The following is a 13,302-nucleotide window of genomic DNA, read 5'->3' on the forward strand; positions in this document are numbered from 1 at the left end:
ATTGGATAGAAAACACTCTGAGGTTTCTAAAACTGTTTGAATGATGTCTGTGAGTATAATAGAACTCATATGACAGGCGAAAACCTGAGAAAAATCCAACCAGGAAGTAGGAAATCTGAGGTTTGTAGTTTTTTCAAAGCTTGGCCTATCGAATACACCGTGTCTATGGGGTCATTTTGCACTTCCTAAGGCCTCCACTAGATGTCAACCGTCTTTAGAAACTTGTTTGAGGCTTCTACTGTAAAGGAGGGGCTCATAAGTGCTCTTTGAGTGAGTGGTCTGGCAGAGTGCCACAAACTCTGTGGTAGCTCCCGTTCCATGGCTTTTCTACAGACAAAGGAATTCTCCGGTTGTAACATTATTGAAGATTTATGTTAAAAACATCCTAAAGATTGATTCTATACATTGTTTGAAATGTTTCTTCGGTCTGTAACGGAACTTTTGGACTGTGTCTGGACGTAGTGCTCGCGCCTCATGAAGATGGATTACTGGGCTGAACGCGCTAACAACAAGGAGGAATTTGGACATAAATGATGAACTTTATCGAACAAATCAAACATTTATTGTGGAACTGGGATTCCTGGGAGTGCATTCTGATGAAAATCATCAAAGGTAAGTGAATATTTATAATGCTATTTCTGACTAATGTTGACTCCAACATGGCGGTTATTTTTTGGGCTGATTTTGACGTCTGAGCGCCGTACTCAGATTATTGCATGGTGTGCTTTTTCCGTAAAGTTTTTTTAAATCTGACACAGCAGTTGCATTAAGGAGAAGTCTATCTTTAATTCTGTGAATAACACTTGTATCTTTTATCAATGTTTATTATGAATATTTCTGTGAATTGATGTGGCTCTCTGCAAAATCACCGGATGTTTTGGAAGCAAAAACATTACTGACCTTAACGCACTAATGTAAACTGAGAATTTTGGATATAAATATGCACTTTATTGAACAAAACATACATGTATTGTGTAACATGATGTCCTATGAGTGTCATCTGATGAAGATCATCAAAGGTTAGTGATTAATTTTATCGATATTTCTGCTTTTTGTGACTCCTATCTTTGGCTGGAAAAATGGCTGTGTGTGTTTTTGTGACTTGGCTCTGACCTAACATAATCATATGTTGTGCTTTCACTGTAAAGCCTTTTTAAAATTGGACACGATGGGTAGATAAGAAGTTTATCTTTCATTTGGTGTATTGCACTTGTTAATGTGTGAAAGTTACATATTCAAAAAAATATTTTTGAACTTCCCACGCTACCTTTTGAGCGGAATGTTGTCGGAATATTGTCGAGGGGTGCCACTAGCGGAACCCCTAGCCATAAGAATTAAGCAGATCAATAAGAGGAGTCAATTGGATTGCACTCAAGGCTCTCCTTGCTTTCAAAGACTGTGTAGTCCAATACGGTTGACAACAACCTTGAGGCTTATTGCAGATGTGACTGCCACAAAGGACAGTGTGTGGGCAGCTAAAGGACATGGTAGGCAAACTGCTTGAGGTCTTTTAACAAAGAAAACCGGAAGGTGACCAATGCAGAGAAGGCAAGGGACACCTACCTCATTTTCGCTTCTTGCTTAGATTGTTATAATTTGTTTTTTTTTAAATGTGCTGCAAATAACACCACAAAATCTGTGATATGTGTGAATTTCTAAATGTTTTGTTCTCCAATCCATAGCGGTTAAGGCTTGGGGATATCCCAGTGATTCTACAGTATACCCTGTATGTTTCTGAGCAGATTGGAGCCTCGCTGCTGTCCTTTCCTTTAGGTACTTAGAGCCCTCATTGGGTATCATATCATTTCCTGGCCACTACAGCCTCACAGCTTAGAACCACAGAATCACATCTTCCAACCTTTCTTCTTCTTGTTTTTTAACAGAATGTAAAGGCTACTCTGTCTTTCTCTGACGTATCTGAGCGGAAACAAATCACAGAGTTAACAAACCTGCATCCTGTATGTCCCGTACCCCTCTCCACCCTGCATCATGCACCCTGTCGGACCCCTCTCCACCCTGCACGCTGCCGGACCCCTCTCCACCCTGCCCCCTGCATGCTCCAGGACCCCTCTCCACCCTGCATCCTTCACTCTCCAGGACCCCTCTCCACCCTGCATCCTTCACTCTGCAGGACCCCTCTCCACCCTGCATCTGACACTCTCAAGGACCGCCCTCTCCACCTTGTACCCTATCTACCTGCTTTCAACATATGTCTCTTCTTCCTGCTGTCACTCTCGCATCTCTTTCTCTCTCATGATGTTGTTGGAAATCAATTCATAAAACCTGGAGCCATCTTTTTTGATGTGTGTCTTTTTGAGCAGACTTGTGAAAAGGTTAATTAGCTGAATAATCAGCTTAGCTACCGCTTGGCAACTAAAACCGCAGGCCCCTGGAGAGTGTATAGAGTAGACACAGTCTTCCTCTGCATTCCTCTGAGGGGAGGAGGTAGGGGGAGGGGGTCAGTGACAGGTCCCAAACTGCAATCTGAGGGCAAAGCTTCATCCAGCTGACAAGGGAAAAAGCTGTCCCCAGCAATCACAGAGGAGAGAAGATGAGAGGAAATATGCTCTAATGAGAACGAGAGAGAGAGAGAGACAGTTGAGCTGGGGGCGGGCAAGTGTTCAGAGAGGAGAGGAGTAAGAGAGAAATGCAAGGAAATAGAAGAGGGAGCCAGAGAGAATACAGGACTATGAAAATGAGATATATACCACATACTTCTCTGTGGAGCTGAGTGCTGGCATTCTCTCCAGTCTGTAAACAAACTGTTCTCAGCATCGCTATGGTGAGTGGCAATAAGGTGCAGTGGAAAGCAGCAAGTCTCAGCAGGTAAATGAGGTACTACTGAATCAATGATGTAATGTACTAATTGGCCTCCGGGAAAGAGAGAAAGTCTAAGAGGTGTCAGACTTATTCCATGGAGGGCCTAGTGTGTTTGGGTTTTTCCATTTTTCCTTTAAATTAAGACCATGACAACCAGGTGAGGGGAGTTATTTTACTAATTAGTGACCTTAATTTAACAATCAAGTACAAGGGAGGAGGGAAAATCCAGAGACACTCTGTCCTCCGTGGAATGAATTGGACAGATGTGGTCTAAGAGATAGACATACTGTGGATTCGGAAAGTATTCAGATCCCTTGACTATTTCATCATTTTGTTACATTACAGCCTTATTCTACAATGGATTGAATCATTTTTTTCCACTCATCAATCTACACACAATACCCCATAATGACAAAGCAAAAACAGGTTTTTAGAAATTATTGCAAATTTATTAAACATAATAAACTGAAATATCACATTTACATAAGTATTCATACCCTTTAATCAGTATTTTGTTGAAGCACCTTTGGCAGCGATAAAGGCCTTGAGTCTTCTTGGGTATGACACTACAAGCTTGGCACACCTGTATTTGGGGAATTTCTCCCATTCTTCTCTGCAGATCCTCTCAAGCTCTGTCAGGTTGGATGGGGAGCCTTGAGGCTTGTCCTGAAGCCACTCCTGCGTTGTCTTGGCTGTGTTTTCGGTCGTTGTCCTGTTGGAAGGTGAACCTTCACCCCAGTCTGAGGTCCTGAGTGCTCTGCAGCAGGTTTTCATCAAGGCTCTCTGTACTTTTCTCCATTCATCTTTCCTTCGATCCTCACGAGCCGCTCAGTCCCTGCCACTGAAAAACATCCCCACATCATGATGCTGTCACCACCATGCTTTACCGTAGGGATGGTGCCAGGTTTCCTCCAGATGTGACGCTTGGCATTTCAGCTTCCGTCTGGGCACTCTACCATGAAGGCCTGATTAAAAGGTTCTCCCATCTCCATAGAGGGACTCTGGAGCTCTGTCAGAGTGACCATCAGGTTCATGGTCACCTCCCTGACCAATACCCTTCTCCCCGATGGCTCAGTTTGGCCGGGTGGTGGGTCCAAATGTCTTCCATTTAAGAATGATGGAGACCACTGCATTCTTGGGGACTTTCACTGCTGCAGAAATTATTTGGTCCCCTTCCCCAGATCTGTGCCTCGACCCAATCCTGTCTTGGAGCTCTACGGACAAATCCTTCGAACTCATAGCTTAATTTTTGCTCTGACATACACTGTCAACTGTGGGGCCTTAAATAGACAGGTGTGTGCCTTTACAAATTATGTCAATTGAATTTACAACAGGTGGACCCTAATGAAGTTGTAGAAACATCTCAAGGATGATCGATGGAAACAGAATTCACCTGAGCTCAATTTCAAGTCTCATAGTAAAGGGTCTGAATACTTATGTAAATAAGGTATTTAAGTTTTTTATTTTTAAACCATTTGCAAAAAATTCTAAAAACCTTTTTTGCTTCGTCATTACGGTTGTATTGTGTGTCGATTGATGGGAGCCATTTTTTATTTAAGCAATTTTATAATAAGGCTGTAACGTAACAAAATGTGGAAAAAGGGAAACCACCCTGAATACTTTCCGAATGCACTGTAAGGATAGAGGGAACATAAGAATGTGAGAAGAGAGGAGTGATATGTGCTCCTTATGTGATATAAAAGCCTGGCAGCATCATAATCAAATATGGTGCTGATGCTCTTTGAAGCCACAATTGAAAACAGGAAACACTAATGGATTGTCTCTTGGGTTTTCTTGACACTGTTCTAAACAGATTAAAAAATGTCAATTGTTATTGTTAAAGGAAGGGCAAGCAGACAAAATAAGAAAAAGGGCTTTTGATCTTTTATGTGAACAAGGAGGCGATTTCTTGATGATTTCCTCTAAACTGAAAATGACTTCATCCCAACAATGAGAGATTAAAGAGGCTAGTACCCACTTGGACCAGGACAGATAACTTCAAACAAGTTCTAGGCCACGGTTCCCCCAACTGGTGCCCTGTGGTGCAAATTTGGACCCTGCGTGGTTTTATTTGCCCCCTTCCAAGTTTTCTGAGCAAAAAATAAATAAACATTTAAAAAAAAAAATATTTTTTATTTTAGTTGCTGGACATAAGACTGTAACAACACCAGGAAATCAATTCCATGTGATTTTATTTTTGGAAATGTGTTCCCACGCATAATATAGAGACACGTGATCGCATACAAATGTAAGCAAGGTTTGAAATGATTATGTTTTAGTCAAAGATTATATCTGTTTGAGCTTCTTGCAGTAAATTTGCAGTCTACAAATTATTTGTCATTACATTCCAGTCCCCCGACCATCCACTCAAGAACAAATGGGCCGCCGTTGAACAAATGGGCCGCCGTTGAACAAATGGGCCGCCGCTGAACGAATGGGCCGCCGTTGAATGAATGGGCCGCCGTTGAACAAATGGGCCCGGCGTTGAACAAATGGGCCGACCTTTGAACAAATGGGCCGTCATTGAACAAATGGGCCCGGCGTTGAACAAATGGGCGGCCATTGAACAAATGGGCCGCCATTGAACAAATGGGCCCGCCTGTTCCAGGCGGTTTGTTGTCGGTCATTTGAAGGTCTCTGTACTTTCTGCATAACTCATCAACAAACTGTCCACGTACTCTAGAGACAAACGTAAACAAAATGGTTCACATTCCTAGATGAAGAGGGCTAGCTTCAGAATGTTGGAAACCATGTATTATCCACTATGAATCAATGATATATGACACATGACTGATCATTTATAATGAGAATAATTGTATTTCCCATCATTATTGTATCAAGGACTATAACAACAATGGGTAAATTAACTTTCACTGTGGTGCTCCATCACAAATGCCAAAATATTTGACTCATTTATGAGACATGTAATTAGTTAAGTCTCCCAGTCCACAAAAACGGTAAAGCTTGGTAAACGAAAAGACAAAGTTAGGAGAACTCATATTTCATCAGCCTGTGCATGACTTTGAAATTAAGCATTAGGTGTAACCCTTCTCAGAACCATTTGTCTTTCCCATCTTTTGTGTCTAATGCCATCAGAGTTTAATGAGTTGGTTGTCACGTTTGTCTGCACATACAGTACACCGTCATTTGGCAGATACTGGAGCCAGTGAACCTCACTTGAATGTCGTCAATCATTCACTGAAGACAGTATAATACATGCTCAAGGAGATCACAGGAAATATGATTATTTCAATGTTATAAAATGTATGTGGAAAGCATATTTGCTACAGTTTTCAGACTACTTTATGATCTTACTGACCTGAGTGTTCTGGTTTTGGTCTTTTTAGATAACTGTGATGGCCCTTTGGTATCAAATCTTCTTCAGGCCTCCTTTGAGAGGTCCTCGCAGTCCTCCATCAGTAACGCTCCACACTTCGCCAAGCTCAACAGACGAGATGGTGAGTAAAGACTAAGACCAAGCTCAACAGACGAGATGGTGAGTAAAGACTAAGACCAAGCTCAACAGACGAGATGGTGAGTAAAGACTAAGACCAAGCTCAACAGACGAGATGGTGAGTAAAGACTAAGACCAAGCTCAACAGACGAGATGGTGAGTAAAGACTAAGACCAAGCTCAACAGACGAGATGGTGAGTAAAGACTAAGACCAAGCTCAACACTGAGTAGACATATCAGTAATAATGATCCTCATGATGCCTACTTCCCATGAACATCACGTGCCGAGTATGTTTGTTTAACATTTCATTTCCACATGTAGCTTAATTAATAAACATAAATTATCAGTGTATAGCTATAAATTATTTGATCAATGGATTGTAAACAACAATTTCTTGTCATCTAATTCTATGGTTGTGAGCAGTTAGATTAATTACCAGCTGTTTAATTTAGAGTCAGCTACCTGCGTCTGATCACTAAACATCAGTGGCTCTCACTCGTGTAAATTAAAACGTGTCAAAGTATTGATCAACTCAAAGGCCAACCTAATTGTCCCATGTAATCCATACTCCTCAGTCTGGTTCGTAGTCAATGTGGCAACAACGTAGAGTTGCTGGAATTGTACATTCAAGCCTGCCTTCTAAACTGCTCTTCACTGGCCTTTAACATACTTATAAAAATATAACAAACACAGACCTTCCAGGGTAGCAGATATGCACATATATTTTTCACACCCTGTCCATCAAATGCTGACTGTACCCTGGGTTATTTTTAGCCACGGCCAACCCCCCTACGTGTGTCTGTAACAACCATAAACGATGCTTCCTCTGTTGCTCAGAGTCTGGTTTGATATGCTGCACTCATCTGCTCCCATGGTGGTGTGTACCAGCCTTCAGCAGCTGAGTAATGAACCTTTCTGCCAGAGCTAACCTGTCTTCTTCCGCCCAACGACTGAGTAGCTGTGGGGATTAAACTCATCTTTAAAAAAACACACCATACTTTACAATATCTCCACCCCCTGTGGAATCTTAGCACCTGAATTCATAACAGTGCTATATATGATGGAGATGGACTGGGCAATGTGTTTCCCTCAGTAAATCTTGAAATTAAATGAGAAATTCAATGGACAGACACACAAACAAAATAGTGGGGGGTTTCTATCACCAAAATACATTAGATCTGCTTCCCATATACTGGAAATGCATAGCTTAAAATGGAGAGTTTTTTTTTTCTTAAGTAATTTCAAGCTTAGGAAAAAAAACACACCAGGTTATATGCATCTCAATGACAGACTACTAATCATTCTCTGCTAGCGTGTCTGTTTCTCTGTTAGTTTATCTGGGAGGTTTGCAAGCTAAGGGTTATCAAGACTGTTCATATTTTAGAGTAACGACACGGCCTGTAACAGAATGCTGAATACCAATATCAGGCTAGGTTCAAAGCCTATTGTTATTTGTTTTGGTTTCATGTTTACCTCTGTTTTTCCAAGGAAGACCTACAGTATTGAAGCCATTAATGGTTCACGACCAGAAAGACAAACTCAAATTAGTTCAGATCCGGCTGGAAGGATCAGTCTAGCGCACTACCAAGACTGATACGTAAGGCATAGCCTTATACCACATTGTAACGGAAAACTGTAATTTATACACACATTTTTGGTATTATCAACAGTAAAACAATTTACTGCAGCATATTGTACATTTTAGTTTGTTAATACGTTTATGAACCTTTATTTAACCAGCGGAAAGCATTGAGACCAGGGTTTAGTTCCCAATGGTTCTCTGAAAACATCATATCTAATGTGAACAATGATCCTTACAAAATTACAGTTAGAATTTCATATAAATTGTTAAATTCAAAAGGGCAGTAAAAACAAATACAATAAATCAAAACACGCAGTTTGGTCACATTTTTTATCAGAGTGTTATATTTACCTTATGAGACTTAAGAATCAAGTTTTAGAGTGACCTGTAAGGTCATTCCAGGAATGAGGGGCACAGTAACTTAAGGCAGTCTTCCCTAACTCAGAGGAGACCCGCGAAATCTCTAGAACCCAACCAGTCTTGAGAGTCTTATAGTTACTAGATTTCCAATTTAGAAGGGATTTTGCAGAAGTGCCTAATATTTATTTAATCTTTTTTTTTTTAAACAGGAAAGACATGAGACCTAGGTCTCTTTTTCCAAATTCACCCTGTATAATACAATGTAGACACATTATACAGACACTACTGTATGCATACACACACATTAAAATACAAAAACACAGTCATGGGAAGCATAAATAAAACATCACAAATCATCCTGAAAAACGGTTACGTTCCTCCACAAATAAGTCCTCAAACAATACTTTAAAATTGCCGGAACGGCACCAGAACATCAAGATTAAATGTATTTTGAATTGTGTTCCAGCAATACGGTGCCAAAAAACAAAAGCAGATTGACCTTTAGCTTTGTGGAGACCCTAGGGACCTCAAGAGTTCAAACCTGTGAACGGGTTAGACAACTCAGATGTCTATATAGTGTGTAACGATCCTCTTCATCTGAGGAAGAAGGAGGAGACCAAAGCGCAGCCCGTGTTCATATTGCCTTTAATTAACTGAACACGACATACAAAAGAACAAGAGACTAAATTAAAACCAAAACAGTCCCGTATGGCGCAAACACTGAAACGGAAAACAACTACCCACAACCCATAGTGGGAAAACAGGCGGTATGGTATGGTTCCCTAAGTATGGTTCTCAATCAGAGACAACGACAGACAGCTGTCCCTGATTGAGAACCACACCCGGCCAAAAACAAAGAAATACAAAAACATAGAAAAAAGAACATAGAACGCCCACCCTAGTCACACCCTGGCCTAAACAAAATAGAGAATAAAAAGCCTCTCTATGGCCAGGCCGTGACATGGTGGGGCAGCAGGTAGCCTAGCAGATAGAGCGTTGGGTCAGTAACTAAACGTTTGCAAGATCAAATCCCTTGGCTGACAAGCTAAAAATCTGTCGTTCTGCCCCTGAACAAGGCAGTTAACCCGCTGTTCCTAGGCTGTCATTGTAAATAAGAATTTGTTCTTAACTGACTTGCCTAGTTAAACAAAGGTAAAAAAAAGATATATATATATTTCAACAGCAAAGTTAGATAAGATGGATGTTTATGAAGAAGGGCTTTGTGAACAAAAAGGGAGTAATGTAGAGATCTTCGGGTCTTTAGCGAAGTCCAGTCAATGTGGTTATTTCAATTTAAATTGTATAGGGGACAGATTGGCGTGGCAGCAAGTCTTACACCTGAAATGGTTCAACATTTTGCCATGTTCTTTTGGTCTGTTTTGCCCTATTGTCACTGCCAGTTTGGAAGCCTTTGTTAAGGCCTCTAGACGTGCAAGTGATATAATACACCAAATATGAATTAATATGCTGTAACGTGTAAACACTTTACCCAGCTGCCAATCTGCTTGCACCAAGCCCTTGTAATTACAGTAAAATACTGTGAAATACAAACCGCTTCCCGCCAATTAATTTCATGTATTCATTTACACATTCTGATTATGACAGCATTTAGTTTTGTACAGCATAACACAGTACATTTTACAATGTTGTAAAATATACAGTACTTGCTTTGATACCGTATTCATATTACAGCAGGTGTTCTGTAATATTAAATACAGAATTGTACTTGTACCACTGAGCTCTCTCTAAGCTACTGTTGAATTGACAGTAACCCTTTTACAGTACACTGTCCAAATCACCTCCAATAAGGCTACATTAAATCAAATCAAATGAAATTGTATTTGCTTTTAGACAGGGTTTAGATCATTCTAACCTATAGTAGAGTACAGCCAGGGAGTCTGAATTAATTAATCCAAAGGCCCAGCTGAATAATGCCTTATTATTCCTGTCTGACAAAGCAGACTCACACCTCTGTAGTCATTATCACTGCCACAGTGACCTGTCCCACTCTCTCGCACACATTCAATATTCTCTGAATCGGCTGGAGTTTTAAGGAAAATAATATTTCGCACTGGAGCTAGCTGTCTGGACTACGCATCTGTTTATGTGTGTGTGTGTGTGTGTGTGTGTGTGTGTGTGTGTGTGTGTGTGTGTGTGTGTGTGTGTGTGTGTTCTACTCCTGCTGTGTCACATGCTAGGTCACTTTCTGCACCTTCCTGTTCTGAGCTGTTTTCTCTCTCTGGTCTCCCGAGGAGCGGGAGGCTGGTCTCCCCAGGTGACAGACAGACAGCCTTGGCTGCAGCTGGACCTCAGGGACAGGATGGAGGTGACGGCCGTCGCCACACAGGGGCGCTACGGAGGCTCAGACTGGGTCAGCGGCTACCTGCTCCTGTTCAGTGACACAGGCCGAGCCTGGAAGCAGTACCGACAGGAGGACGGGGTGGGGGTGAGTCTCCTCGTTGATTATTTATTTACCGTACAACACTCTGTTCTCTATTTTAATCCTTAAAAAAATTCAGGCTTTTAACTTTGCCAAGCTTGTTCATTTATATGCGAGAGCTTCAATTCTATAACTGGCATTCCTCATGACAACGCTCCGAAAGAGGCATTATATCTGACAGTAACGACAGACATCCTTGGGGATATACGTAGTTAGCTAGTTTGCCTTCTACCTGTCAACTCAGAGGCACATGCTGACAGAAATGTTTGGGTTTGCTGAAGTAGATTTGAATCAGACTGAACGTATGGAAGAATGTATGGCACTTCTAAATACCACTTCTGGATAAGAAACGTGTGACTCAGCATCTGAGCTCTATATCTTCCTTCTGCCGGATAAAAGGGAGTTTTAATCCACTCTTTCAAGTCTTTACTTCTGTTTAGTATTGCCATGAGGGACAGACAAACGGTTATCAAGGTTTCTAGACTTGTTTTTGTTCCTGTGGTTTAAAATCATAACAAAGGATGGCTTTTGCAGATGCACATACAACTCTTCAGGCAATTACAACCCCCTGGACAGGCCGAAACACATGTTCCTCTATCACACCATTCCAGGTTGTGGAACAATAATGTTATTCATGTCCACACACGATTCAGATATGGTGCAGTTGGCTCTCTGTCCATTTTCCCCCCACAGATGCAGTGTCATTGAAAAGTCACACTCTGGAGTAGGAAAGATTGATTTACTTATCAAGTCCCTTTATTGCCTCATCAAAATGGATGCCATGTCTCACCCTGGAGGTGTGAACTTTTCATTACTCACACTCTCAGAAACAGAGGGGTGAAAGAGTTTAGCCCGACTACTCCTTTTATTTTTCCCGGTACAGTCATTCTGAGCCTACCTGATGCTCATGTAGTAGTCATATAGGCTATGCCTAACCATAGGCCAACAACACTTCTGTTTCTGGTCATTGAGGTGTTGCAGGGGATGCCGCAGCAATTCCAGTGACCTTTCTATTAGGTGCTGTCACTTGTAACCAAGCAGACATAAACCTTGCACTATTGTTGTTTGTGTGAGAGGTGTAGGAGCCATTAGTTTCAGAGTAGTGGACATAACTGTGCTGACAAGCCAGCTTGGGGCTCATATGGAGCTGACATGGACACATATCACTCCACACACATCCCACTGGGCAAAAAATTGTTGAATCAATGTCATTGTTTCCATGTCATTTCAACCAAAAAACATATGTGATTATGTTGAATCAACGTTGGAAACTGATTAGATTTGCAAAAAGTAATTAATGTATTGTTTTTTAAAAATTCACCCAAACTTTAACCTAAATCCAAAGAGATTTTTTGTTGATTTCACCTTGAGTTCACAACTCAACCAAATGTAAAACAAATCTAGACGTTGAACTGAGTGGATAATCTATCTTCATTTCTGCAACAAAGGTTCCATCGTAATTGTTTGACGGTTATCAAATCTGTAAAATTTGCCGTACCAGGCGGTGATACAGCCTGACAGGATGCTCTCAATTGTGCATCTGTAAAAGTTTTTGATGGTTTTAGGTGCTAAGCCAAATTTCTTCAGTCTCCTGAGGTTGAAGAGGCGCTGTTGCATCTTCTTCATCACACTGTCTGTGTGGGTGGACCATTTCAGTTTGTCAGTGATGTGTATGCTGAGGAACCGCAGTGGAAAAAGCTTTCCACTTTCTCCACTGCGGACCCGTTGATGTGGATAGGGTGGTGCTCCCTCTGCTGTTTCCTGATGTCCACGATCAGCTTCTTTGTTTTGTTGACATTAGGTGAGTGTTTTTTTTACTGACACCACACTCCCAGGGCCCTTACCTCCTCCCTGTAGGCTGTCTCATCATTGTTGGTAATCAGGCCTACAACTGTTGTTTCATCTGTAAACGTGATTATTGAGTTGGAGGCATGCGTGGACACACAGTCATGGTTGAACAGTCAGTACAGGAGGGGGCTGAGCACGCATCCTTGTGGGACCTCAGTGTTGAGGATCAGTGAAGTGGAGGTGTTGTTTCCTACCGTCACCACCTGGGGGTAGCCCGTCAGGAAGTCCAGGACCCAGTTACACAAGGTGGGGATTAGACCCAGGGCCTCGAGCTTGATGATGAGCTTGGAGGGTACTATGGTGTTGAATGTTGAGCTATAGTCAATGTACAGCATTCTTACATAGGTGTTCCTCTTGTCCAGATGGGATAGGGCAGTGTGCAGTGCGATGGCGATTGCATCGTCTGTGGATCTATTGGGGAGGTAAGCAAATGTAAGTGTGTCTATGGTGTCAGGTAAGGCAGAGGTGATATGATCCTTGACTAGTTTCTCAAAGCACTTCATGATGACAGAAGTGACTGCTCCGTGGCAATAGTCATTTAGTGCAGTTACCTTTTTGGGTAAAGGAACAATGGTGGACATCTTGAAGCATGTTAGGACAGCGTTCTGGGATAGGGAGCGATAGAATATGTTGTTAAACACTCCAGGCAACTGGTCTGCGCATGCTCTGAGGACTCAGTTAGGGATGCCGTCTGGGCCGACTGCCTTGCGAGGGTCAACACGCTTAAATGTCTTACTCATGTTGGCCACAGAGAAGGAGGCACTGTGTTAATCTATTTGACATTGAGATTAGAGATG

The 13,302-nt window shown here is 41.7% G+C and overlaps 1 protein-coding gene across 1 annotated transcript in view; it reads left to right on the forward strand.

Annotated features, from left to right (window-relative positions):
* The window catches only part of LOC109870867 (contactin-associated protein-like 5), a 123,274-nt gene that overhangs the window by 42,846 nt on the left and 67,126 nt on the right, over positions 1 to 13,302 (forward strand). The window contains exons 2-3 of the mRNA XM_031805690.1: positions 6,168 to 6,278; positions 10,470 to 10,663. Coding sequence (XP_031661550.1) covers positions 6,168 to 6,278; positions 10,470 to 10,663 — 305 coding nt within the window. The remainder of the gene's footprint in view (positions 1 to 6,167; positions 6,279 to 10,469; positions 10,664 to 13,302) is intronic.

Source organism: Oncorhynchus kisutch, linkage group LG26, assembly GCF_002021735.2.
Source record: "Oncorhynchus kisutch isolate 150728-3 linkage group LG26, Okis_V2, whole genome shotgun sequence".
Lineage (NCBI taxonomy): Eukaryota > Metazoa > Chordata > Actinopteri > Salmoniformes > Salmonidae > Oncorhynchus > Oncorhynchus kisutch.